Source organism: Papaver somniferum, chromosome 2 (assembly GCF_003573695.1).
Source record: "Papaver somniferum cultivar HN1 chromosome 2, ASM357369v1, whole genome shotgun sequence".
NCBI classification, from domain to species: Eukaryota; Viridiplantae; Streptophyta; class Magnoliopsida; order Ranunculales; family Papaveraceae; genus Papaver; species Papaver somniferum.
This window is the reverse complement of record NC_039359.1, coordinates 23,324,079-23,350,450: the sequence shown is the minus strand read 5'-3', so window position 1 is coordinate 23,350,450 and position 26,372 is coordinate 23,324,079. Positions and strand designations below refer to the sequence as shown.

General features: G+C 38.1%; 4 protein-coding genes and 1 pseudogene across 7 annotated transcripts; 2 read left to right on the top strand and 3 right to left on the bottom strand.

The window, feature by feature from the left end:
• Positions 1–11,865: 11,865 nt before the first annotated feature.
• LOC113350736 (branchpoint-bridging protein-like) lies at positions 11,866–13,007 on the bottom strand. The gene is made up of 2 exons (XM_026594860.1): positions 12,931–13,007; positions 11,866–12,715 (listed from the first exon to the last, which is right to left on the bottom strand). Exons 1-2 carry the CDS (start codon positions 13,005–13,007, stop codon positions 11,866–11,868), a joined length of 927 nt encoding a protein of 308 aa, XP_026450645.1.
• A 1,146-nt stretch (positions 13,008–14,153) lies between these two features.
• Positions 14,154–15,051, top strand: LOC113347144 (uncharacterized N-acetyltransferase p20-like). Its single transcript, XM_026590736.1, has one exon. The coding sequence runs from the start codon at positions 14,297–14,299 to the stop codon at positions 14,810–14,812; it is 516 nt and encodes a 171-aa protein (XP_026446521.1). The 5' UTR covers positions 14,154–14,296; the 3' UTR covers positions 14,813–15,051.
• Positions 15,052–15,127: 76 nt separating this feature from the next.
• LOC113347143 lies at positions 15,128–16,100 on the top strand (annotated as a pseudogene).
• A 147-nt stretch (positions 16,101–16,247) lies between these two features.
• On the bottom strand, positions 16,248–18,150 carry LOC113347142 (F-box/kelch-repeat protein At3g06240-like). 3 transcript variants are annotated; one of them, XR_003358760.1, is made up of 2 exons: positions 16,701–18,150; positions 16,248–16,452 (listed from the first exon to the last, which is right to left on the bottom strand). XR_003358760.1 is itself a non-coding variant. In XM_026590735.1 (2 exons), exons 1-2 carry the CDS (start codon positions 18,129–18,131, stop codon positions 16,899–16,901), a joined length of 924 nt encoding a protein of 307 aa, XP_026446520.1. In that variant the 5' UTR covers positions 18,132–18,150; the 3' UTR covers positions 16,574–16,898. The 3 variants fall into 3 exon arrangements, 2 of the variants coding, with proteins under 2 accessions (XP_026446520.1, XP_026446519.1); XM_026590735.1 differs by lacking the exon at positions 16,248–16,452 and having other exon boundaries at positions 16,574–17,771; positions 18,081–18,150; XM_026590734.1 differs by lacking the exon at positions 16,248–16,452 and having other exon boundaries at positions 16,574–18,150.
• Positions 18,151–18,734: 584 nt separating this feature from the next.
• On the bottom strand, positions 18,735–24,562 carry LOC113347141 (E3 ubiquitin ligase PQT3-like). 2 transcript variants are annotated; one of them, XM_026590733.1, is made up of 15 exons: positions 23,945–24,562; positions 23,633–23,732; positions 23,283–23,364; positions 23,001–23,167; positions 22,851–22,915; positions 22,460–22,525; positions 22,214–22,370; positions 21,964–22,112; positions 21,684–21,848; positions 21,337–21,606; positions 21,156–21,194; positions 20,512–20,785; positions 20,250–20,369; positions 19,990–20,065; positions 18,735–19,157 (listed from the first exon to the last, which is right to left on the bottom strand). In XM_026590733.1, exons 1-15 carry the CDS (start codon positions 24,108–24,110, stop codon positions 18,903–18,905), a joined length of 2,151 nt encoding a protein of 716 aa, XP_026446518.1. In that variant the 5' UTR covers positions 24,111–24,562; the 3' UTR covers positions 18,735–18,902. The 2 variants fall into 2 exon arrangements, with proteins under 2 accessions (XP_026446518.1, XP_026446517.1); XM_026590732.1 differs by having other exon boundaries at positions 18,735–19,163; positions 23,945–24,560.
• Between the last annotated feature and the right edge of the window lie 1,810 nt (positions 24,563–26,372).

Below are 26,372 nucleotides of genomic sequence, written 5' to 3'. Positions count from 1 at the left end.
GATCTTGTAGTTTGGAGCCATTTCTAGTAGTTGTTGTATTTCTTGTACGAGTCTGGTGAGATGCCACGGTTGTGATTGCGGTGTCTTAAGGAGAGACACCAGAGCTTTTGAGTCTACTTCAAACCATAGCCGTGGCCATTGGTGTTGAGTCGCCATTCGTAACTATATCAGTATTCCCCATGTCTCCGATAACATTATCGTGGTGATTCCCAAAGGTGTCGCTATCGCTTTAAGTGCATTTCCATTACTGTCCCTACATATCATTCCTGCTTCTGTCAGTCCTGGATTCTCTTTTGATGCTCCATCTGTATTTATTTTTATCCAGTGTGGTGTTGGTTCTTTCCATCCTATGTATATAGTTGTTATTGTAGTACTTGGTCGTTGATGCCGAGTTGAAGTTGGTTCATTAGCCATAATCAGTGCCGAGTTGTTCTGTGCCCATTGATATTCCTCAAACATGACCATAATGATCTGGTATGTCTGCCAAGGTGTTTGTTGTTGTCTCTTGTAGACCTTTGAATTTCTTGCCAGACAAATGTGCCACATTGTGAAGCTATACAGTGCCCTGATTGACGGTATGTTTGTAGTTGCTAAAACCTCCTGAACGTTAGTGAGTCGTGAAAAGTGATTTGCTAAATTTTGTTGGTGTTGCCGCCTGTGATGATTTTGTATTTCATTGCTGCCGCTTTGCTGATGTTGATGTCGATGTTGATGTTGATGTTGTATGAGATGGTGATAGGTGTCTAAAACACCTAATTTACTATGTAGTAGTTATGCTTTCTTTGCTATTTTTTCTTATGAATTTTGTATTTTACGTTTGTTTTGAGTTTTATAGCTACTTTGGAGTCATGCAGACGAAAAGGAGAAGAAATAATTCAAAATTGAGCAAGAAGGTCAAAGCTGTCATTTTACAGGCAAACATTATTGGGAGCCCAACCACCAGATAAGGGGTAGCCAGTCGAGAAGCGCTAAAGGCATGCAGGAAGTTACTCAGGACACTCTTTCTGGGGTGGATGTTATCTCAGGGGTGTACCCATCCTACCCTAGTATATCCTACCCTAAATTCGAGAGACGTTTCTCTCAATCATTAGTTCATTTACACATCTGAAATGGGGAAGAACAATGGTTACGCAGCAGCTGCAGAAACTGAGAGACCGAGAAATGGAAGAATAGGGAGATGCAGTTCTGGTGGATGCGTAGATGAATGATAGGACAAGTGAAGCTCCATAATAGGATTCTCTGTTTGAGCCATAGTTACAGCAGAGAGGTGAAATGGTACAGATGGTGGTTTTAGTATTGTTTCATTGCCTGAAACATAGGAAATGGTGCTGGTACTTAGAATTGGAGGTGGTTGTGCTGATGCTGTAGAGAACAACACAGAAATAAAGGAAGAATGGGTCTGAGAATGGCAGGAAATGGTGCAGTTTTGGTGGCTTGAGTATGCTGACTTGATGAGCAATTGCGGGTGTGTATGTGAAGTCTGAGTTGGTATGAGCCAGTGTTGAGATGGAGTTTTGAAAGTTGTTGTTTGTTGCCATGGGAACTGCAGTACAAGCCATTGCAGGTTGTAATGTCCTATGAACTGTGATGCAATGGTCCTGGTAGTGCTGATGTTTGTTTCTTGGGATCGAATGACTGTTGTGGTTCGAGACGGAAGTGGAAGAGTTAATGATGCTGCTGGTGGAAATGCAATGGTGGAATGGTTTACAGAGCAACAAGGAAGATTGGTGGAGTTTGAGTTATTGAAGTTACAGAGCATATAGTGATGCTGTTGTGACTGGCCAAGGAGTTACTGAATCAGGCAGAAAAAGAAGCTGCAAAGAATTGGAAAGGCTGTGCAGTATTGGTCATAGCCTGTGCAAAATGGAAACTCAGACAAGTCAGCTCAGTTTGATCACCTGACTAGCTGATTCGGTTCTGACTCACCTGACCCGGTATAAACTTAGTTGACTTTCCGAGTTGACTTGTTAGTCCGGTAACCGGTTTGACTTTCCCGGTAACCTAAGATGACTTGTCCGGTAGGATTCCGGCTAAATTCCGGTGGTACTAGTGATGTTCCGGTGACTCAATTTGTGAAGAATTTTCTAGACTCATATAGACTCAAGAATTGGGCTTGGATTTGGAAAGAGAAGATGAAAGATTTGAGAAATACTTGGATTTGTAAGTTGAGCTACAAAGGGAAAGGGATTCTAATCCTAAGAGGAGTTGAAGCAAATTGAAGCCTATAAATAGAGAAGTTCTCTACACACACTTCTACACCTCTACACACATAACACTTGTGTTTTTGCTTGCTTTCAAAATTCTTCTTTTAATTATTTGTGTGAACCTTAAAAATTCTCCCTTTTAATTATTTGTGTGAATTTCAAAAACATGAGTAGCTAATTTTCTTATTGATTGAGGATGAATTCCTAGTTTTTAACATGTTTTGAGTTTTGTTTTTAAAATCTATCTTGAAGTTTTTTCACATGATTATCGTTTGTTTTTACTAACAGGAATGTTTATACATTCATGGTTGATTGATAGATTGTTTAGAGTGCACGCTAAATTGATTTGTTAATTTGATCTAAAGCTAGTGAAAGTTAGGGGATAAGTAATCGTTTCTTGACTATTTACACAAGTAGCAAACACGAGACCTTGCGGAGGGATTCCGTGGAGCAATTGTGTGTGAAAACAACGCTAGAAAGTGGACCAAGCAAACCGAGTTTAACTACTAGTACTAAACCTAAATTCATAAATCTTAATGCGTTCGGGGAATTACATCTTGTAAGCGAACCTCAAGGTGGTTCCTTTGAATAGAATCTGATAACTAAGCGGACCTGTTACTCAGTGAAATAAGGAGTTTTGGGGTTAGCTAAGCGAACCTTCTATCCTACGGTTGGTGATAATCTGTGACTAATAACATGTGGATGAAAAACATAACTTGAATCATTGTTTTGCAACGAAGAAGGATTCCTTGATCTAATCTCTCTTATTGATTTCAACTTAAGCTTTTAATTGCTTTATTTACTATCTTTCGTTTTTAAAATTTAAAACCAATCCCCTCTTTTTGTGACAACTAAACAACTAAAACCTCTTGCTCCCCGTGGGAACGAACTTGACTACACTATATTACTTGCTAATTAGGTGGAAAAACATTAATTAACTTTTTTATGGTTACGACACGCATCAGATGGTGGTTCGGACTTCTAGCCAGATGTCTAATAATGAGTTGCCAAATTATGCTAGAGTTGTTGTAGTCGAAGAAAAAATGTTTGTCTGTTTCCTCATGCAATATTCAAATAGGACATGAGCTTATGGTTGTGATTTGAAATCGGTGAAGTTTTTTGAAGGTCGGTAGACCTTGGTTGGTGACTTTCCACATGAAAAGTCTGATCTTTGGTGGACATTGTAGTTTCCAGATTCATTTGTAGTCCATAGGATTTGGGATATGGTTTTGGTTTTGTTGGGGGTTTGGTTGGGTATTGAATTGGGAGTAGCCAGATTTGGATGTGTAGTTTCCATCTTTGGAGAAGGGCCAGATTGTTTTGTCCTTTTGACGGGTTCTTGGTAGGTAGATGTTGACGATGTGTTGAGCCACATGGTTTGGAAAGGTATTGAAGATGAGGCTATGATTTCGGGTATTGCTATGTTGGTAAATGAGATGGGATACTTTTATGAATTGGGGTAGTTGGTGGTTGCTGGTTTGAGTGGATGTTGCTGATAGGTGTGGGATCCAATTTTGGGTGATCATGGTATCGTTCACATCTTCAATTTGTGAGAAAAAGTGTTCCTGCAAAACAAAAACAAGTTAGCTAAATTTTTCCAAAGAGTGTTGGATGATGATTGAGGCTTTGGGATACACGGTGATGGGGTTATTGCATCCAGGTATTTTGGGGTGCATATTGAGGACCTGACTAAATTTGGTTGTTGGTGTAGATGCCAAACTCTTTTAGTCAGGAGTGCATCATTGTGAACTCTACTTTTCCTTATCCCTAGACATCCTAATGAGATTGGTTGTGTAATTGTGTCCCATCCAATGGGATGCATATTTCTTGTATGGCTATCATGGCCCAAAAGAACTTCCTTGTGATCTTGTCAATCTTGTCATGGACTTCCACTGGTAATTGTTGCACCTGCATGACATGGTTTGTTGTTGGAGTTAGCACCGTTTTGATGAGGACCAGTCTGCCAGCTTGGTTTACACATTTGGCTATCCAACCTGATGCCTTTCTCTCAATTCTGTTGAGCAATTCCTTATATAGGTGCGCCGAACTTCGACCTCTTCTAAACTGAATGCCTAGGTAAGTTGGTAGTTCAGAGGTTTTATTTATGTTGAATGTTGCTTTGAGTCTCTCAATTTCCTCTGGATGCAGTTTAGGGTGATGTATCAGCGTTGATTTGTCCGTGTTGATCGATTTTCCTGCTGATGATGAATACGAATTTAAGAGATGTTGTAAAGCCGAGCATGAGTTACTATTTGCAGAACAGGTGAGGAGCAAATCATCCGCGTACATTAGGTGCAAAATTGACGAAGCCATTTTCGAGATTTTCAGGCATTGTAGTGCTATTTGTTGTTCAAGTACTCCCAAATTCGTCGACAATACTTCTGCACACAAAATAAATATGTATGGTGATATGGGGTCTCCTTGGAAGATTCCTCTCGTTGGTTTGATCCATCCTTGTGCCGAACCATTTATGTTGATAGAGCATGAAACAGGGGAGATGCTGAAAAAGCGGCGGTCTAACAACCTCACCCAATATTTCGATTAGCAATCTGTATGGACTAACTCCAATATGCTTTCTAGAGAATCAATCAGACAGTCAGACTCAATCTAGATAAAAGTATATCAAAGAGTTAATATCTCAATCTTTCGATTTGATCTTTACTCAAGCAAATTGAAATCTGCGAGTCTTATCAAATACTAGAGAGATAAACTTGGATGGTACCAAAGACCAATATCCAAGTGTCAATCAATTTAAATCAACAATCAAAGGTTGGATATTCTAATTGATTGATCTTAACGCACAACCTGTGATATTTCAATTATACAACAAAATATAATGCGGAATAGAAATAACACATACACCAAAAATTTTGTTAGCGAGGAAACCGCAAATGCAGAAAGACCCTGGGACCTAGTCCATATTGAACACCACACTGTATTAATTCGCTACATACACTAGCCTACTACAAACTAACTTCGGTCTGGACTGTAGTTGAACCCTAATCAATATCACACTGATTCAAGGTACAATTGCGCTCCTTACATCTCTGATCCCAGCAGGATACTACACACTTGATTCCCTTAGCTGATCTCACCCACAACCAAGAGTTGCTACGACCCAAAGTCGAAGACTTTAATAAACAAATCTGTATCACACAGAAAAGTCTACGATAATAGAAAAAGCTGTCTTCTACAGATAAACCTAAGAGTTTTTTTCTGTATATTAACAAAATCAAGGTGAACAGGAACCAATTGATAACCCGGACTTATATTCCTGAAGAACAGCCTAGAATTATGAATCACCTCACAATAATCTAAATCGTATGGTAGAGAAACTAGATATTGCGGAATCACAAACGGTGAGACGAAGATGTTTGTGATTTCTTTTTATCTTGACCTATAGGAGATATAATCTCAAGTCAATTATTCAATTGAACTCGTACGATAGAAAATGGCAAGATCAGATTGCTCAACTACAAGAGAAGTAGTTTCGTTTGGCTTCAAAATCCCAATGAAGTCTTTCAGACGTTAACCTACAGGGTCTCGAGAAGAAACCTCAGGTTAAATGATACATGTATATCTTCCTCTCCTCGGGAACTAGTAATCCTAAAAAATGGATTGAGGATAGAATTATAATTTTGGGAAGGAATACTGATTTTTAGGCAGTATTCTTAGATAAGAAAATATTCCAAGGCAAGGTAATATTCCTAGATAAAGAAATATACCTAGAAAAAGAATGTTTCCTAGACAAGGTAATATTTCTAGATAAGGAAGTATATACTTAGAAAAGGAATTATTCACAGATAAGGAATATTCCTATACAAGGTAATATACCTAGAAAAGGAATTATTCCTAGATAAGGAAATAGATTCCTAGAAGGTTTTGGGAAACCGCTAGAGCTATAAATAGAGATGTCCAGCTCATAGCTAAGACAATCTGGGGAGTGGTTTGTGATACAGACACACCTAGATCTAGAGTGTAGTTTGTGATACAGACTCACCTAGATCAAAGAAAGGAGGTTTGTGAAACAAATCACCTAGAGATAAGTTTGTGAGGCAATTAATTATTGTAAAAGCAAGCTTAGCAAACAGTTTAAGGTTTGATCCACTGTTTAGAGAGATTGTTAGCGTAACAAAGAGAGAATTGTAATTGTTTTCTTGTTCATAATCTAGAGAATATATTTTCTTCGAATTACTACTTGTGTTATGTTTTCTAAGTTTCTCGTCTATTATTATTATGAATTCCGCCTTTATAGTAATAGCTACCAAGATATAGAGATCATACGCATCAAGTTGGTATCAGAGCAAGGTTCGTTCTTTTATAGAAGATTCCCGTGGTTTATGGTTTTCACTAGGTCTCTCTACGTAAAACTTGGTGAGGTGCTCGATAAGCTAGAAGACGTTAGGAGAATAAGGGAATCAAATATGGGAAAGTCAGTTGATGATCCTAAGCATAGCGAACCACAAACTATGGAAGAAAAGGTGGATGAGCTACAAATAGACACGCAGCCGGTTCAAGTTACCCTTAAGGAATCGAATAAAGGTATTCATTCTCATACACCCAAGCGGAAGGCGAAGAAAAAGACTACGTCTCCATCTGGTGTTTTGAAGAAGGAGAAGAAAAACCGCTCAAAGAAGATTGCATCATGGAACGAAGAGTGACTAAGACAAGACGAAGAGATATGAAAGCTTTTCAAATTAGACGTCAATGTCCAGTTTCCATCAAAGAGAGATGGTTCAGCAGGTTGAAAGTAACCCTCGAGTTCCCTAACCTCCAAATCTAACTTTCACGGGAGTTCAAGTTCTTGAGTGGGGGCGCATGATACACGTGTATCTTCCTCTCCCGGGGAACTAGTAATCCTCAAAAATGGATTGAGGATAGAATTATAATTTTGGGAAGGAACACTGATTTTTAGCCAGTATTCTTATATAAGGAAATATTCCAAGACAAGGTAATATTCCTAGATAAGGAAATATACCTAAAAAAATGTTTCCTAGACAAGGTAATATTTCTAGATAAGGAAATATATACTTAGAAAAGGAATTATTTCTAGACAAGGTAATATACCTAGAAAAGGAATTATTCCTAGATAAGGAAATAGATTCCTAGAAGGTTTTGGGAAACCGCTAGAGCTATAAATAGAGATTTTTAGCTCATAGCTAAGACAATCTGGGGAGTGTGGTTGTACACCTAGTAAAGGAGGTTTAGCACACATACCTAGAGAGAAGTTTGTGAGGCAATTAATTATTGCAAAAGCAAGCTTAGCAAATTGTTTAAGGTTATTTACCTAGAGAGATTATGAGTGTAACAAATAGAGAATTGTAATAGTTTTCTTGTTCATAATCTAGAGAAGATATATTTCTTCGAATCTGGTTTATATTGTGTTCTGTTTTTAGTTTTCGTCTATTATTATTATGAATTCCGCCTCTTTAATAATAGTCACCAAGGTACAGAGATCAATATGTATCAGTAAAGGAGAACCGACTCTAGCAAAACCAACTAGTATCACACAGAAGGTGTGGGGATTAGTTTTTCCAGTTGCTAGATGTCTATTTTATATAGTTTTCAAATCAGGGTTTGCAATCTAAGTTACCTTGGTAACAAAGCATTCAAATATTTATCGCTAGATGAAAAACCTGATTTAACCAAGCTAATATCTTTCAACCGTTAGATCAAAACTTATCTTGTCACACATAAATGAAATGTATTTCATTTAGGTTTGAGTAACCGTACCTAAACGTGTACACTTAGTTGGTTCACAAATAGTTAACCAATGGTTAGCCATATGAGTACTTCCATATTAACCATACTCATCTTCTTCACATAACTAGTTCAAATGACTCATAAGAACTAGTTGAAGAGTTGTTCAATTGCTTAGGTCTTTATGAAATAGACACGATTGAAACAAAATCGGTTTGATTCACTTGAATCAATTCATGAACAATATATCCACGGTTTGCAAAGATTGCATTCCTTATTGATTTATTGTTTAAGTTCATGAACTTACGATTTGAGAAATATAACCAGCTTGGGTACGCGTACGGGTACATGTACTGTAGCTACGGGATTTGAGTTTAGAAACTCAGCAGATATTTTCGGTTAGAAAACTTTCATGGGTACGTGTACCTAAGGTGACTGGTTTAAAAGTTTGCAAACTTACAAACTCAGCAGAAATTTTCGGTTGAAAACTTCCGCAGGTACGCGTACGGTTATGCGTACCTAAGGTGACTGGTTTAACAGTTTGCAAACTTACAAACTCAGCAGAAATTTTCGGTTGGAAAACTTTCGCTGGTACGCGTACCCAACCTGTCTCCTTCACCAATACCGTATGCACACATATGCACACACTTGGTTTCTGACACATGGATTTATACACTAATGTGCGAACACACTATATATGCTTATATCCATAGTTGGTTACGTAATCTCAACTCTACATTTCAATCATTGAAACATTCTTCCATAATGTTATAACAGTCGTTATTCACAACTATCGTCATCAAAGCTATTTTCAAGATTGACACGTCATCATGACTTTCGTCACGGGTTAAGATGAAAAGTGGTTAAAGCGAAAGATTACAACACATATTTCGAGAAAAAGATAGGCGAGTAAACTCGGCTCGAAATAGCAACTGTGTATGTATGAAAACTATCATACTTATACGACTTTGTCTCAAGAGTAGGAGATAGAGTAGATAGACTTTTGAGTGACAGATATGTTCAAGTATCCACATACCTTTTAGTCGGATGAAGTTCCACTGGTTCCTTGAGTATTTCTTCCTCTTCGTAAGATGATCGTCATGGAGTCTGGAGCTCAACTACACTAAACTGTCCTAAACCGAGACTTAGCTATAAGTAGTCTAGAAATCAAGACATATAGTTTTGACAACTAAACTTGAAAAACATGCTTGAGATAACAACACATGCGAGTTCGACCGAGCAATGCTCTAACAGATGCATTTCATGATATATTCTATAAAGATAGCCGGAAAACCCATTTTTTCAAAAGTGAGTCTAATGAAGCCTCAATCGAGGTTATCATAGGCTTTCTTAATGTCTAGTTTCAGTGCAATTTTCGGTTTTTTTGATGGTGGTGTAATCCTGATATGATGGAATAGCTCTGTGGCTATAGCTATGTTATCATGAATTGCACGGTTCGGGACAAACGCACTTTGGTAGGGGCTAATCATGAATTGCAGTAAAGGTCGAATTCTATCCACCATAATTTTGGCAATGATCTTATAGGTCATACCACAGAGTCCGATGGGTCTAAAGTCACTTGGTTTAGTCGGGATTTGGTTTTTTGGGATTAAGGTTATGTTTGTATGATTAAAAGGGTGCTCTATGGCAGTACGGTGAAGAAATGGTGAATCATGGACATGACTTGGGTTTTGATTGAAGGCCAATAGGTAGTGAAGAACTTACTTGTAAACCCATCCGGACCCGGTGCTTTTTGCGAACCAATTGATTTGAGCGCTTTTTCGATTTACATTGTCGTAACAGGTTGAGTCAGAGTTTGGCATTGTGTTGGAGATAACCTGCTAGAAATACAATGAAATAAAATATGGTCAATGGTTGTTGGTGGAGCAACATATTGTTTGCTGTAGGAATCTAGGATGAGCTTCCTAATTATCCCCGAATCCGATTGCCACACTCCTTGTTCATCTTGTAGCTGTGAGATATGGTTGATGCGTCGATGAATTGTCACCTTAGTATGGAATAAGGTGGTATTTAGGTCACCCTCTTGAATCCACAGAATTCCGTGTCTCTGTTTCCAATATCTCTCGTGACATTTGAAAAGCATCGAGTGAGTGTGTCGTAGGTCTTGTTCATGTTGCAACCAAAAATGTTGTTCTGGCCAGCTAAGGTAGGACAGTTGGATTAGGCCTGCTGAATTTTTTCTTCTACTTGTTTGATAAGAGTCGGTAAATTCCCAAACGTATCTTTGATCCATCTCAGCAAGGCAGTTGTCGTATCATCCATATTTTGTAGGAGATTAGTCGACGGAGACACTGAAAACGATCGGTTCCACGCTTGAAGAACAACTTCTTGCATCCGTGGGTGTAAGAACCAGAGGTGTGCTCGTGGTTTTTTGATGTGTTGCTCTCTCAGCAGAAGAGGAGCATGATCCGATGCAATTCTTGGTAGGTGTTGGATGGTCATCTAAAGGTGGAGGTTGATCCATTGTTGGTTGCTTAGTCTAGGATCTAGTCTTTCCATGATGTTATGATCACCCAATTGGTTGTTGGTCCAAGTATATGGATCTCCCTAAAAACCTAAATCAATTAGCCCATTTGTGTCAATTACATCTCTGAATGATTGAACTTGGTTGGTTCCTACAGGTCTTCCTCCTTTTTTGTCCATTTGGCTTAGCACTTCATTAAAGTCACTTATTAGTAGCCATGGAAGTTGATGATGCGGGATGATTGAGTTAAAGTCCTTCCAAAAATCCCATCTTGCTTGTGGTTGAGGTGGGTCATATATACCCGAGAACATCCAGTGTTGTGATGAGCTTGTTGGGACGATATAACATGAATTAAACTTTGATTAGCCACTAGGATTGTTACAGTAAGGTTGGATTTCTAGAGAAAAAATAATCCACCTTTACTGTCATTACAAGAAACTCGCTCTTATCATAACCTAACAAGTTTGCCAAAAAACTAATATGAGATGTAAATGATAAGGTTTCTGACAGAAATACGAGACTAGGATTAAACTTGCGGACATACTCTCGCAATTTTTGAATTGTCAAGGTGTTGTTGGCACCTCGACAATTTCAAGCTAAGTAATTCATAATGATGGCGAGTGTTGGTCCGGGCCAACAACTCGTAGAGGGGTAACATTAGCAATGATTTCAGTCTCGTCATCAAGAGATAGATGCTATGCTGGTACAGTAGTTGAACTTGGTGCTGGTGGTGGTGTAGTCTTCTGGGGGATATCAGTTCGAGTTGCAGTTGTTGCAGTGGAGATATGGTATGTATTTCTTCCCATGTACATGGCAGACCTCGTCTTCCTATTCCGTTGTGTTGGTATCTCGAATGTGGTGTTGGTGTCCTGTGGGACTCATGCCTTAGATCTGAGAGAGACTTGAACTTTTGGATTTTTGGTGGTGGTGGTTGTGCTGCAAAATCAGGAGTTGGAGCAATTTGGAGATGCAAAGGTGTGTTTGGTATCTCCTTCTGTACTTTCCTTTGGTATGTACTTAGTGGTCGAGCATTCTCAGGTCCCACCGCAGGTACCGAACTGGGTGTAGCACAAGGTGTACCCTTCTGAGCCAAAGGTTCGCTCTGTGGTTGTGTAGATGGTTCACAAGGCAATTCAGCAATACTGGCAGTCATTCTCACATGTGGTTCTCCATTCAATTTTGTAACCTTAATGTCTACTTGGGCCCCATCTGTCTGTAAGAAGCTTGTCAGTAAACGTGCATAATTAACATTAAAGAAACTGGTGAGAGGCAGTTCTTGGTTCGATGTCGTCCCACTTGGTAACTGAACATGCATCTGTTCCACGTTGCGGAAGTGGTAATTTGGGTTCGGGTGGTAGTATGGTTTAGGTCTCATATCCGTAGTTGGCCGACCCATTTTTGCCGCCTCCGTGACACTGTCGAATACGGGAACTCCGAACTTGACCGAACCACCAAATGGATTTGGGTTGGTGGGTGTTAGGTTGTTTGTGCTCTCTGGGATCTGGTGATGAGAATGTCAGTAGGGACATTCCTTTGGCCTGCAGGCTTCTCCAAGCGTGCTGCATGGATAGAAGGTTCTTGGCTCTGTGTTTCGACATCTTTCCCTTTGTCATAACTGTCCACTGTGTTTGGTGACGGAGATGCAGTAGTTTTAGCCGCCGGGTTTTGTGGAACTGGGGTCCAGCTGAGACCTTGCTGAGTCATTTCCTTTGCTAACTGACTTAGAATCGGATTTGCAGACGGTTCAGTTGCGGGTTTTGGTTGAGGTGGTGGTGGTTGTAGAGGTTGCTGGGTTGGGTGTTGGGAGTGAAGAGAAGTTGATGGAGATATTGGAGGTGGAGGTAGATTGCAAGTTTGTAGTAGGTGTTGTGATTCTCCAGGGTTTGTTGAACATGAATGTTGTTTTGATGAGGAGGCTTTGGGTTGAGGGGAAGATGTGGAGGTGGTAGGGATACTAGGGTTTTTTGGGAGAGTGATTTGGTCCCTCATTCTGCTATTGAGGCGGTGATAAGGAAAATCAGGAAATTCATCATCTTGGAGTGCATGATCCGTTCTCAAGAACTTGGTGCATTCTTTAACTATGTGGCCAAAAAAGCCACATCTGTAGCAAATCAGGGGTAGTAATTCATAGGCATATTGTACCCATTTTGGACCTCTAACATCAAGTAGAACACCAGGGAGAAAAGGTTTCTTCAAGTCCATCTTCAGCTTAGCTCGAGGAGGGGTTGAGTTGATATCGACTTCCAGTATAGTTCCAACGGTTCTTAGGAGTTGCTCAACAGCTAACTTATCCACAAGAAAAGAAGGTAAACGGAGAGCCAAAAAACTGTTGCAAGGAAACAGTCATTAAGATTAGCTAGGAACTTACTCTATTCTTCAAACAATACCACCTGGTCAGAAATAATCCATGGTTCGTGGGCTAGGATGGTAGTTTTGTCACTATCATGAGTCGAGGTAACTTTGAATGCTTCTGAGTTGGGAGCCGTATCAACATGGTCGACAGTGATGGGGTGCCAGTGTTGTTTAAAGGCATAATACAACCCTGTTTTGCTAAAATTTCCAAAAAGAACCAAAGCTGCTAGACAACGGCTATGATGATTCTGCATGAGGTCTTGCATCCTTGTAGTGAGTTGAAAAATCACAGTATCTTTATGTTCGGGGTGATGTGAATGTTGTAAAGTGGATGATGATGTCGGACGGGTTTGAGGTTGATGTTGTGATGAAGAATCAACTCCTTTTGGAGATTTTGTTCTAGGAGATTTTGATGATTGGAGCTTTTCTGTAAAGATGGTGTTGATGGGATTAAATTTCAGTTGGGGAAAAAGAGGTCGATGAAATCGAAGATGTTGTAGAATATTTTATGGGGGAAGTAAAGGTGGTAGGGGGTTAGAAGGAATAGAATTTGTATGATTATCTTCTCCCGGAAGAAGGGAGGAAACTTGGAAGTAGAGCTCCTTTTCAGGCATGGTTTGCATGGAAGGCAGAGGTGATGATGGCGAGTTAGGCGGTGGTGGTTGTTTCTGATTGTTCATTTGTTGCGGTGGCTGGTTTTTCATTGGATGCAGATAAAAAATGAAAAGAAACTAATGAGAAAGAAGGGATCGAAGAGAGACAAAGGTGGGAGGACAAAATCCCAGGAAATCTAGCTCAGAAATTTACTTGTAAGATAATAACACAGATTGAATTGGTAGTATCAACGTAATGTGATATAACAATTCCTAGATCATAATGTTATTCTCCAAAAACAAACCAAATGAATGATGTGCGAATTTTGGATCTTGACTTTAGTCAAACTCAAACGGCCCCATTTCAATGTAATGGATTTTGAGCTGCATTGTGAACGTATATGTGTTTTTCTTTTTAATTAAGATCTATGTTATTGTTTATGTAATTTGTTCTTAATTAAATTTAATGTTTTGCTTTTGTCCCGTTCTCGCCTTCCCAATTCGATTCTAGTCTTTCTTTTGTGGATTTTTTGAAATCGATGCGCAAAGCGCATGCTGCCGGCTCGGGGATCCGGCCGAGACAGACATTGGTGTTCAGGGGACAGATAAAAAAAAGAAAAAAAAGCAAAAGAAAAATTCACTACATCGTTTGACGAGAAAATTGAGCGAATTGGTATATATAAACAATTTAGCTGACAGTTTATATATGGACTGGACTAATACAGTGGGAAGTGGAAGTAGTCAACTAAGGCGGCTTCTCAATGAACACTCGAGGAAGTTTCATTTTCATTACATATAAATCTTATCTTATGGGTATATGGAATCAATCTAAAAGCAGAAAGACAGCCAAGGCGCACCAATATACAACAACTCGATCTAAAATAAAAAGAGAGTTTGAAAGTTAACAGGGAGTGCATTAAAAATCTTCTTCCAAAGACAAAATTGGTCTCGAACAAACAAAGATGGGAAAACCAGAAATCTCTCTACGACTGTTCGATCTCTCCGATGTTGACGACTTCATGGTATGGGCGACAGATGATCGGGTCTCACATTTCTGTCGATGGGATACCTATACATCTAAAGAAGACGCTCTAGATTTTATAAGAAACATCGTAATACCTCATCCATGGTTCAAAGCAATTTGTATTGACAACAAACCAATTGGTGCAATTTCAGTTGAAGCCAAGGAAGGCGAAGATCGATGTAGAGGTGAGATTGGTTATGTCCTTGCATCTGAACATTGGGGTAAAGGTATTGCAACTGTAGCAGTGAAGATGGTTACGGAGACTATATTTAAAGATTGGCCACCTTTAGAAAGACTCGAGGGTTTTGTTGATGTTGAAAATAAAGGTTCACAAAAGGTCTTGGAGAAAGCTGGTTTCCAGAAAGATGGTGTGTTTAGGAAGTATGTAATTCTAAAGGGTGTAACTAGAGATATGGTGATCTATAGTTTCTTATCAACTGATCATCACTCTTGATTTATTCCTGTGCCCATAGAGTTAAGCTCTGGGATTTGCGTATTGTTGTTGTCATTTGTAATTCTCAGTCAAAGGCTGGTCACTGATCATCCATTGTGGAGAGTCAGTGCGTCTGGTTAAGTCGTTTGCTTTAACCGCCGTGTGATGTTAAGGTTGATAAATAAAATTAAAAAAAAAAAGTCAAATAGGGAGGCCCTTGTGACATACTGCTTTCATTTCTGAAAAAGAGATATTATCATTTTTCATTTCCAAGTATAACATTCTGGAAAAAAATTCTATGTACAATCTAATCTTGTTTGAACAAAAATAAAGAACATCTTTTACCAAAGTTAACCGAGAAGAATTACTAATTTCATAATAATTAAGTCCAGCATTAGGTGTAACTAATCTCATTAAAAAATGCATAATGACTAGAGACAGCCACACCATTGACCTTAACCTTACTTGTTCCAAAATCATCTCCATGCTTGCTCAGGTGAATTGCCTGAGGGATGGATAACTCTAGGATCACATTTCGGCCGTTTAAGCTTTCGGATATCGATGACTTCATGGTCTGGGCAAATGATGATCAAGTCATCCGGTACACTTGGGTGACAGGTTTCGCGTCAAAAGAAGATGGTTTAAGATACCTACGAGAAGTCGCCATTCCCCACCCTTGCGTCGATCTATATGTTTAGATGACTGTTCAATAGGATTCATTTCAGTTTATCCTGGTTCTGGCGATTACATATGTAAAGGAGACATTGGTTACGCCGTGGCTAGTCAATATTCTGGACAAGGTATAGCAACCATAGCTATCAAAATAGCACTGTCTAGAATTTTTATTGACTTCCCGCGGATGGAGAGGCTGCAAGCTTTAGTAAATCCAGAAAATAAGGCTTCTCTGAGAGTATTAGAAAAGGTTGGCTTCACTAAAGAGGGTCTCCTGAGAAAATACATGGTTTTTAAAGGAAATATTGTGGATCTTGTATTACATAGCTTCTTATCTACTGATCCTGTTCTTGATCTGTAAGAATGGCAAACAATTTATGGAAACCTTCTCGTAACAGATCATGCCAGGAGACAGGAGCCTAGTAGGTATATTGCCAACAGGTTTAACCTTTTGTGTTCATTTACTTTAGTTTCCTCTGAAATCCTGATTTCCATATGTGGTGTTTGATAGTAAAGATAAATGTTAATCAGTTATTCCTGCTAGGTTTATAAATGTATCATTGTTAACTTCATCAAGGTTACGAGGAAAAAGCAACTATATTCACTAGGTTCATAATCTTCGATAGAATTTCAAGTATGCCAATCGCCATAATGGATTTTGTGTATTGTATTCCTCTAATTTGACAGTTTGTATCCACAAAAATCAGATGCAATTGAAGACATTCAGAACCCTGTACAAGTTTTTTTCTTTCAGATTGACACTATCTTACAATTTCAACACTAGTTTTTCTACGGATACTAATGAAAACTAATGAGATGCTAATTCATTGATAGAATGTTCTTATCCTGGATATACACTCCCATAAAAAAATGAGCAAATCTCATGACATGAAACCTTATCATCTACCTGAAATGTAACAAATCTCACTGAACTCTTTCAGATTTTTAGAACGCCAGAACTACCGAAGCCCCTAAAATACAAATTCTTTCTGTTTCAGCAACACAAACAAAACAAAGTAACCTGCTGTTGCTTAGTACAGGAGTACAATAATAACTTAAATGACTGTATTTCTGTAAACTTAAGTAAACAGAAAATATGCATGCATTCGGTAATCCAAATATATCTCATGCTTGCTTAGTGATCACCAATAATTGATTCTTCATTCATTCACATACACAAATTCCAAACATAAAAGAAAAGACAAGAAATGCTTAGATCGATTTCTTTCAGGATTACCTAAAATATCGTCTTATCATCAGGCACCCTTCAAATGAGCATAATCTTCAAGTTCTTGGCCAGTCCACCAGTACAAACACCAAATCCCACAATCACCCTTATTAGCACAAGAGAGAAGAAATGAATTCCATACCATTCTACATCAGGTCCCTCCTCCTTTCTACTCCATACTTTCTTGGTTCACAATTCGACAAAACATTATGCAAGTCTTCTTCTTCTTTTTCTTGTTTTCTGACTTCCTATGTTTTGTTCTTTTCCAACATAAGTACCTGAGTTGAGTGAAACTAGGGTCCCAATATAAGTTTCTATCTCAAAGTCAGTTGGAAGCCCACATATTTCTAGATTTCTAGCTCTTTCAAGCTTAGGGTCATATACATGTAAGCTATCAGTGTTCTCCTCTGTCATGAACCCAAGTAATAAGACATGACCATTTTGGAAAACCTGTATCAGATTACTGTAATAAACACCTGTCTCTGCTGTAATGGTTAAATGCTTACGCCACAAATCATCCTTCATTATCCATACATCATAATGATCTCTATGATGATGCTCATAGTGGGCACCAAGCACGCAAAGTTTCCCATCCCACACACCCAACCCCGAAATGAAATCCTCAGTCAAATAGTTATTAGGTAATGGCAATTCATGAAATGTCTCATCACAAATATCAAATGACACAATGACTCTTGAGAATTCGGATCCAATACCATGACGAGTTGCAATCCAATAAAGAAGTCCATTAATAAATAAACCAGAATTTCTTCCATCATAAAAATTATAAGGAATGAATCCTAGGCTTCTCCATGAATTAGATCCTAGGGTATAAACTCTAGCTTCAGAAACTTCCCCAACAACAAAACCAACAATTCTTAGTAACTTATAATCATCAATAGTGTGATCAAAACCAAACCCATATGCAGTTTTATAACCACCTATGGCATCTTCTGCAGCAGGTGAAGGAAATTCAATAGGGATTTCTGGTACTTGCTTATATTCTTTGGTAGACGGGTTCCAAATGCAAACACTCTGACGAGGTTCTATGCATACTAAACCATTACAAGATCCATAAATCTGAGTAAAACATTTATCAGATGTAAATGGATGATCAATCTCAACTGCCTCGTCAGAAAATGGTGAAGATGATGATGATGTTGATGATGATGATGATGATGATGATGATGATGATGAGGCAACATTATTATCTATGGCATAGACGTAACTTTTTGTAATGGAGTATTGAGGTACATAATCATTGGTAAGTAAGAGATTGAAGTTATTCATACGAATAGCATGATTAAGATGCATTTTTATAAACTTAGGGTTTCTAAATAGAATGCACCATTTTCTACAAACACACTTGAATCTTAAAATAGACTTAACTGGTAACCGTGACAGTATGTTGTCCACGATATCTTCAGGTAGGCTCGACATTGCTCCCCTTCTTCTTCTCCTTTTCTCGTAACAGTGAGATGTGAGAGTGAGCTTGTATTACCAGGGCTTTTTAAGCTCCCCAAAAATTATACTATACCAAAAATAACCCTTCATATATCTTGGACTGGCTTGACCTGCTTTGACTTTCTCAAACTCTGCCGAAATCTCAAAAGTTTAATTTCCAAACACAATCAAATGAGCTATTTACTGAATGGGGGCATCACGCTTCCATGATCCAATAGCTAGGTGTTCTTTTGAACAAGGGAAGAAAGAAACGTTAATAGCTTCCATGATCCAATAGCTAGGTGTTCTTTTGCACAAGGGAAGAAAGAAACGTTAATAAAGTTAATCAACTGGTGGTGCATGGACTCATGGTGGCATACAATCAGGTTGTAAAATGATTCTGTTGTCTTAGAAGAATACCAGGGCGGGTAGATGCATAGGGTCTCCAACAAAAGGTATAAACCTTTGAATAGCCAGAGATACCTGAATACTGGAAGAAGATTTCTCCATTGGATATACTAGGATGCCCAGGTACATCTAAATATCTAACAGCTAAGTCGTCCGTGTATGTTTTGGTCCTTGATAAATTAAATCATCAAGTAGAAGCTTAAAAAACACTTTCATTTATATATAAGAAAAAAAATGAATGCCCGACGATTTCTTACAACATGATAACTTTATAACATAATATACAGGATTCCTGGAGGGGGAAAGCTAAAGAACTTGTACAACACCCTTATGGATTCATACAGATTCTTCCATCTCTGACTATCCGTATGGGTGGCCATGTTCCTTGCTCATCTTCCGTTCGTAATCCCTATGCTCGTACTCCCTCTCGTGATACTGGTTAATTTCCTTTGAGCTTCTCTTTCTCTTAAAGTTTCTGTCATCATCTTCGCTCGATTCATCGTGATCAGGTATAACTTTACTCCTTTTCTGTGGTCTACTTGATGACCTCTCTGGTCCATCATTGTGGTGACGAGGGCGATGGTCGACCATTTTCTCATCTTGCGTACTTTGCCTCTGCACCTAAACAAAATTCCACTGATGAGCTAACACAAACTAAACACGACTAAACAAACATTCTACAACCAAGATGTAGTTCACAAGTTTAATGACAGACTAGGAGAGCAGACTCATTAGACACGGTCAAAGGTTCGTGTGATTAGGACTCATTCAGCTTTCCGTGATAAACGAAACCACTAAGAGCATAACGATGCTCTCGGAAGTGTCGAAAAAAAAAAGATTATCCCCCATCAACAACCGCAGCTATGCACAGTCTTGGCAGTTACAGATTTACTACATTTTAACAAGGTATCTAGCGTTGTCAGAGACACGCAAATATCAGCCTGGCAATTAAAAACTACGAATACTCTGGCAAAGGAGAATGCAGTAACTGCCATATCCAAGTAAGAAATGTTTGTCAAATATCTTATGTCCAGAAACTCAGTTGCAAGTCCGGTTTCTAAAGATATTTGACAAACTCAGAGACACGCTAAACTCGTTGCCTCCATGATCCCATCCCTTCCCAAAAAAAATTTTTTTTTGTTAGAAATAAGCTGTTAAGGATGCAGAGCTTTGGGTTTGTGGAAATCAATGTGTGTTGACATATGAAATGGTCTAAGATCCCCATGAAAGCAATATGATATCAAATCTATGACCTGGCCAGGACGTTCTAAAGATAAGGCTAAACATGAAGAAAAAAATATTCTGCTGTTTTTTTGTGCAAAGAGAATCCAACTGCTACTTGAGTGTAATAAATACATACTATCTTTTCACTATGACCTGAATATAACTTACTACAATTCAACAATAAGAAAAGAAAGGAAAGCTTAGAAATATCAAGTAGACATACAAGTCGCGATTTCGTTGAAGAAACCTCGGCCCTGTTGGTTGCTTCCCTATTAAATTCCTGATTGTTGATATATGCCCTGAAGCCGAAAGAAAAAGAATGAAGAAAAAGTTAAAACACAATTATAATCATAACCGAAGTAAAATCCATCTTCTGCAGTTCACTACTTTCGAACAAATGCTAAAAAATATGAACAAAAGAAGCAGGCAGGAAATGTTATATTATTGAGCAAGATCTCTTCTTTATAAAGCACCAAAGTGTACCTTTCATCACGCATTTCATTTTCATGTTTTTTCCGTATGTCAGCTTTCCATGCCTCGGACTCCTCTCTGCTAAAAAAACTGGGATTTGGTTTTAAGCCCATACCAGACACCGATAAATCCCTGTAAAATTCGAGTTCTCAAAGAGGTTAAGACTCGAAAGCTGCATGATAAAAATGCGCTGCTAGGTATAAAAAAAATTCCTCAGAAAAGAGGGATCATTTATTCCACACTCCATCAGAAATAAGACAGCATCCAAACATACCTCCGTAATGGAACACTTGGCATGGAATACCCTTGACCTCCAAAGGGGCCTTGAGGAAAGCCCTGAGGATACATCCCCCCAATAGAAATATCGAATGGACTATGACCAGGAGCATAACCCATGTAAGGCATTGCACAGTTATATGGACCCATATGGCTATTCATCCCAAGTTGCATTCCTCCCCAGTATGGATTGTTGTTAAAGGTAGGAGGTGGGAAAGGCATCATATAATTAACAGCTGCAATATCCTGAGATGCTCCCCAATGATCTCCAGCTGATCCACACAAGTTTCAAAACATCATATTAGTATGAACGAGATACAAAGAATTCAGTTCTTTAGAAATACCTTGCTTACCACAAAGGTATGCACTAGAAGCGTTATTATTTAGTTGAAAACAATGCAAACTAAGAAGAAAAAGCAATCTTATAAATCACAACAAAATGCCATAAAGGTATGAGTGAATATAAGGAGGCTCAGCAAACTGAAGCTTCCCTTGCAAAGCACAAAACAAAGGTAAGAATTCATTATTTGTACTCTATTTTGCAAAGCACTCCTCACCATTTTCTATCATATTCTAGAAGAACGTACCAGCCAACTTTCCAACTAAAAGAGATTAATTAAGTAGTAGAGGAGCATAACTGACCGTTTACGGGAACACGGGCTTTCTTCTTTTTCTTCTTTCCTAATGAACACAAACACAGTTAGAACATATGAACATGTTCACTAATTTTCTGGCTTTTTTTTCTAAATGCTACTATAATTTTCATTCAGTACCAGCCGAAATAACTAAAGATCTTCTCGATTACTGCCTACTAAATAATTACCTTGAGCTTCCGCTTCCTTTTGTGGAGCACTGTTCTGTCTGTTTGTATTTATCACCTCAACTTTATTATCAGTTACATGAACAGTTTCTGCAGACTGGGTCTTCTCAACGGACTGCAGTGGCATACTGACACGATTTCCTTCATCCAGAGTCTCCTTGGCATTCGTAGTGTTCACATCATTACGAGGTGAAAGTATTTTTTCATTCTTGGAAGAAGCAGAGAGAGAAGGTGATGGAACTTTATGCAGTAATGAACGAGCGGACTCCGTATCTAATGAAAGTGAATGTCTTAGAGTAAGGAAACTATTTAATCCAACAAAAAAAAATGTCCGCAACCAAACCACAAACCTTGAGTAGTAAGTATGCTTCTAGTATAGCCGGCACTACTGTTATTTGATTCAAGAATGCTGTTAATGGTGTCTCTAACTGTCTTATTAGGAATAAGGTAATCAGCAAGTATGTTTGTAGCCCCACAAATGCACATCGATTTTGAGATAATGGTGTCCCTGATACCTGTTTACATTTATTTACACACACATGAGACAATCTGACTATCAGTTGAATGACCTTACAACAAAAACATATACCTGTTGATACAATGATGACATAGAAGGATGAAAATTCATACATTTATCACAGAAACTTTGGAAACAGCATTTGCTTGTAAGGACAGCATTTTGCATTATTTCTTTGCACAATGGACAGCGGAGTTCTGGGGGTATATCAATCAGCGGTTTGGTACAGTTCAAGCCTTCAAATTCTTTATCGAAAGCAGCCCTAATTAAAATTTACAAGGTTGTAAGTAGTTAATAATGACAATTGCCAACAAAACTAAAAGCACGACTTAACCAAACCGAATATCAAAATGATACACTTACTCATTAGGCTGTAACACACCAACTGTACCACTTGACAGTGCATATGAGCCATCTGCGGTGGGCATTAACATCGATTTTGGAATACCAGTGGGTGGATTTACCCTTTTGACATCATAACTATGATCACCATTAGTAGGGCAATGCTGTATAAAATGCCCTGGATAATGAAATCTAGGCAGTGAGATTCCTACTTCAGTAACAATCTAAAATACAAACAAACGAACCATGTTAAAAATTTGAACATACCTGGAACCTTGCATCTGTAACATATGTAACCCTCTGGAGGGGTCCTCCTTTCCATCCCTCCTTGCCCTGCAAAAAGAAAGTCAAAATTGATTACAATATCAGAGTGATACTTTAAGAATCTTCAATAAAACAAAGATAATGAATCTTCGAAAGGTATAAACACACAAAAAACAAAAAAAAACTACAATAATAGGAAAAGTTCAATTATCAGAGTAATGAAAACAAGCGGCACCTTGCTGTTGCTTCCTAAAATTCCGAGGTGATTAAATACAATACCAAAATCCAAAAAGGCCTTTCATGGAGAATAATGTAAAGATACAAAGGAATGAATTCATCAATCCTTAAATAGCACAATGTTAAAAGTAGAATATTGTGGAAGCATAAGACTTACCAAAACCCCTGCCACCCATACCCCTTCCAAATCCCCTGCCAGCGCCGAAACTCCCCTGAGATTGCCTAAGCGTGAAAACAGGAAAAGAATGAATATAGGCTAAACACTGTTTCAATGTACATGACAACATGATATATGAAGATGTCTCACTGTTGCCAATCAAACGAGGGTGCATCGACGAAAGCTTTAATCTTGCTGTCCTCATCCGCTTTATTAATAAAAGTAGCCTCCTGAGATGGAAATTCTGATTGGGCAGGCAGCGCTCTTGGAGTATCATAGAACTCGTTTCCTGATCTATCCCATTCTGTCTCCTCTGACTAAAAATACAAAATCAGCATACGAGGTCATTAAAGAAATAGCCCTCAAATCAAACAAGGCAATGCCCAGACTATTCTACTGGAGGTAAGAGTAACTGATGCAACTGATGCTTACATTTTTTGCAACAGATGAATTAACCACAAGAAAGTTTCTCTTGGCGGGTTGAGCAACCTCATTGTTCTCCACAACCTTCTCCCTGCAGAAGAAATACAAATTACACATTACAAGGAAGACAGCTAAACTGCTTGACAAGCACAGATACCATAACAGAAATGGCTAATGAACAATGTATCAGCAATTACTATGGAAAATTAACTAACCCAACAGGTAAGGGATTCACCGAATTCAAACAGGGATAAAGAAAAACCACAGCTCAGCTATTAGGTACACATAATCTATTTAAAACATTAAAAAGACTTAATACCATTCAACAAAGAGCAACAAGAAAAGGTTTAGATAATTACCTTTCTCTTTCAACAACAATGGGCATACGGCGGCATCCAGGAACACGGCGAACTAAAACTGATGTATTCTTTGGTATTAACATGGCTTCATCATTGTATTCTGAGATCCAAATCAATGTTAAAAGACTATTAAACTTGCAACTAAAACAATTGACCTACTCATTGTTAATTTCTTTTCTTTATTTTGGTTTATGTTTTAAAAAGAGCACTCTCAACATATTAACGATTCAACGTAAGCATAAATTATACCAACTAACAACCATAGTTTAATTAGTTGATCTATTTAAGGAATTCATACAGGTCAGGACGAACCTTCATTAGTCTGAGCATGGGTGATAACTAGGTCAAAATCTGTACCCTTTCCCAACTGCTTTGATTCAAAAATTTGTTCTTTCAAATTGAAAACCGATATGAAATGACCATCTATTGCAATCGAATTGAAATCCTTCGCACTTTTGAATTTATAGTACACAGCCATATTACAAAAAGGAAGAAAATGAAAATGAAATTGATATTGAAATTGAAATCGAACTAAAATACACAATTCAGTACAATCTCCTTGTAAAGATTATTCTATTCAGCAACTATCAGAACCCAATTGATACAAATTCTGAAACTGAAACTTCTGAGCCTGAAAAATTCCTCGAAACATTATGATGCACCGATTTCACGAATGAATCACTCCAAATTCGCCGTTCAAATCCAAGAAACTAGAATAATCGCATGTAAGAGTATAAAGCGAATTTATCCATTGGCAAAACCTAGATATTGGGTTTTGATTTGATGACGTTTGTTACGATTCGGAGAACCTAATTTGATAGTTTCTATATAGTGATTATTATGTTTCAGAGTGACGAAGATGGAAATAGAATTAAGAAGATGCGAGAGAAGGAAATTTCTATTTTATAGATTTTTAGGGTTTGCGTCCCGGTAACGCGTGTTGGCGCGCGCGAGGATATTGACCAAAACTTCACCGACAGAATTTTTACCGTTGTACTAAAAACAACCATCTTCTAGGTTGTTACCGCAACTCCAAAGTTGGTGGCTATGATCCTCACGGTTCTCACTTAGCTTTACTCCATAATCATGACATGAGCTTCTTATATTCTTTATTTTGATCTTTCACCCCGTCCATCTTATGCGCCTAATTCGCCTTGAAAAGCTTAGATTTGATCAAAAATGGTGTGCATTACCTGATTGATCAATGCGTTAGCATTGTCACTTTCTATGTGCACATAATTGGTGTGCCTGGTGACAAATTCATATCAACTAGAGAAGTTAGGCAGAGTGACCCATTTTTACTTTATATGTTCATCATCTGCATGTAAATGCTATCAAGAGCACTAAAACTTTATTTATGACTTGCACTGTAGTTGCATTTTTTTTTCTTTTTTTTGTTGCATACTATACCTATATAGATCTAACGACAATAAAGCATATCATAAGATGTAAAATTATAACAAGATGCAAAAAGCTTAGAAGTAAACAAGAACACACTATATAACGCGGTTCGTCCATGAAAACCTACATCCACGGTGAGAAAGTATCATTTTTTATTAACGTTTCTAAATATCTTACCCTTTTCACAAGATTACAGGTATTTCTTCTCACCCTTTCTCTTACTAAGATCGAAACTCTAACTCTCAATGGAAATCTCTCAAAAAACTTGTCCATCTCCTACTATATGGAATGGTATTTATAGGTAAATAGGCTTTCTTAGGACTGATATAATGTTTCTCGGCTGGTGTTGGTGTTGTACGCCTTTTCGTCGCTCGGACGGGCTCTGTGTTACTCCACGTCGAGATGTATCATGATGTCCCTTTGTCGAGCAGCATCTTTGATCGCCCTTCATACGAGTCTTTGACATGATTTACCTCCTTCTACATTTATATCGCTTCTCTTCTTCTTCCTCATTAAATACACTGCTCCTCTCTTGAACTTGACCATTAGAAGGCTTGAGATGAAGTATTGACTAAGGGGGAGTGATACATATCACCATAGTATTGTTGTCAAAGTTGTGATACAATTGGACTTTGATGTTGTGTAATAATACTGTGACACTGTATAACAATGATTGAGAGTTATTGTTTTCTCATTGTTATAGTTATGGATCTTCAACAACTATGATGCCGAGTTGAACACGTTCAGAATCACTGGAGTACTTGGAAGTGACGAATATTTCGAGTAATGTAGCATTTGGATGAGAAGCTACAAAATTTATTTATTTTGTAATCCATATGTATTGATAGTTTTGTCACTAAAATTGAAAAAGGGGGATTTGTTAGAGCACTGCTCGGTCGATCTCGCAAGCGTTGCTATCTCAAGCTTGTTTGTCAAGTGTAGTTTCCAAAACTATAAGTCTTGATTTCTATCTAGTCTACTTATAGCTACGTCTCGGATTAGGATAGTAAGTGTAATTGAGCATTAGAATTCACGAAGTTCATCGATTGAAGACGAAGAACTACTAAGGGGAGCTTGTGGAACTTCATCAACAAAAGGTATGTGGAGACTTGAACTCATCTATCACTCAAAAGTCTATCTACTCTTTCTACTGTTTGAGACAAAAGTCGTATAGCTATATAGACTTCGATTATACACATTTGATATTTCGAGCTGAGTTTAACTCGCTTACATATTTCTCAAAATATGTGTTGGTAAGATTTATCTTTAACCAAGTTCATCTTATATTCTTGACGAAAGTCAAAAGATGATCATGTGAAAATCGCCTTGTAATATCTTA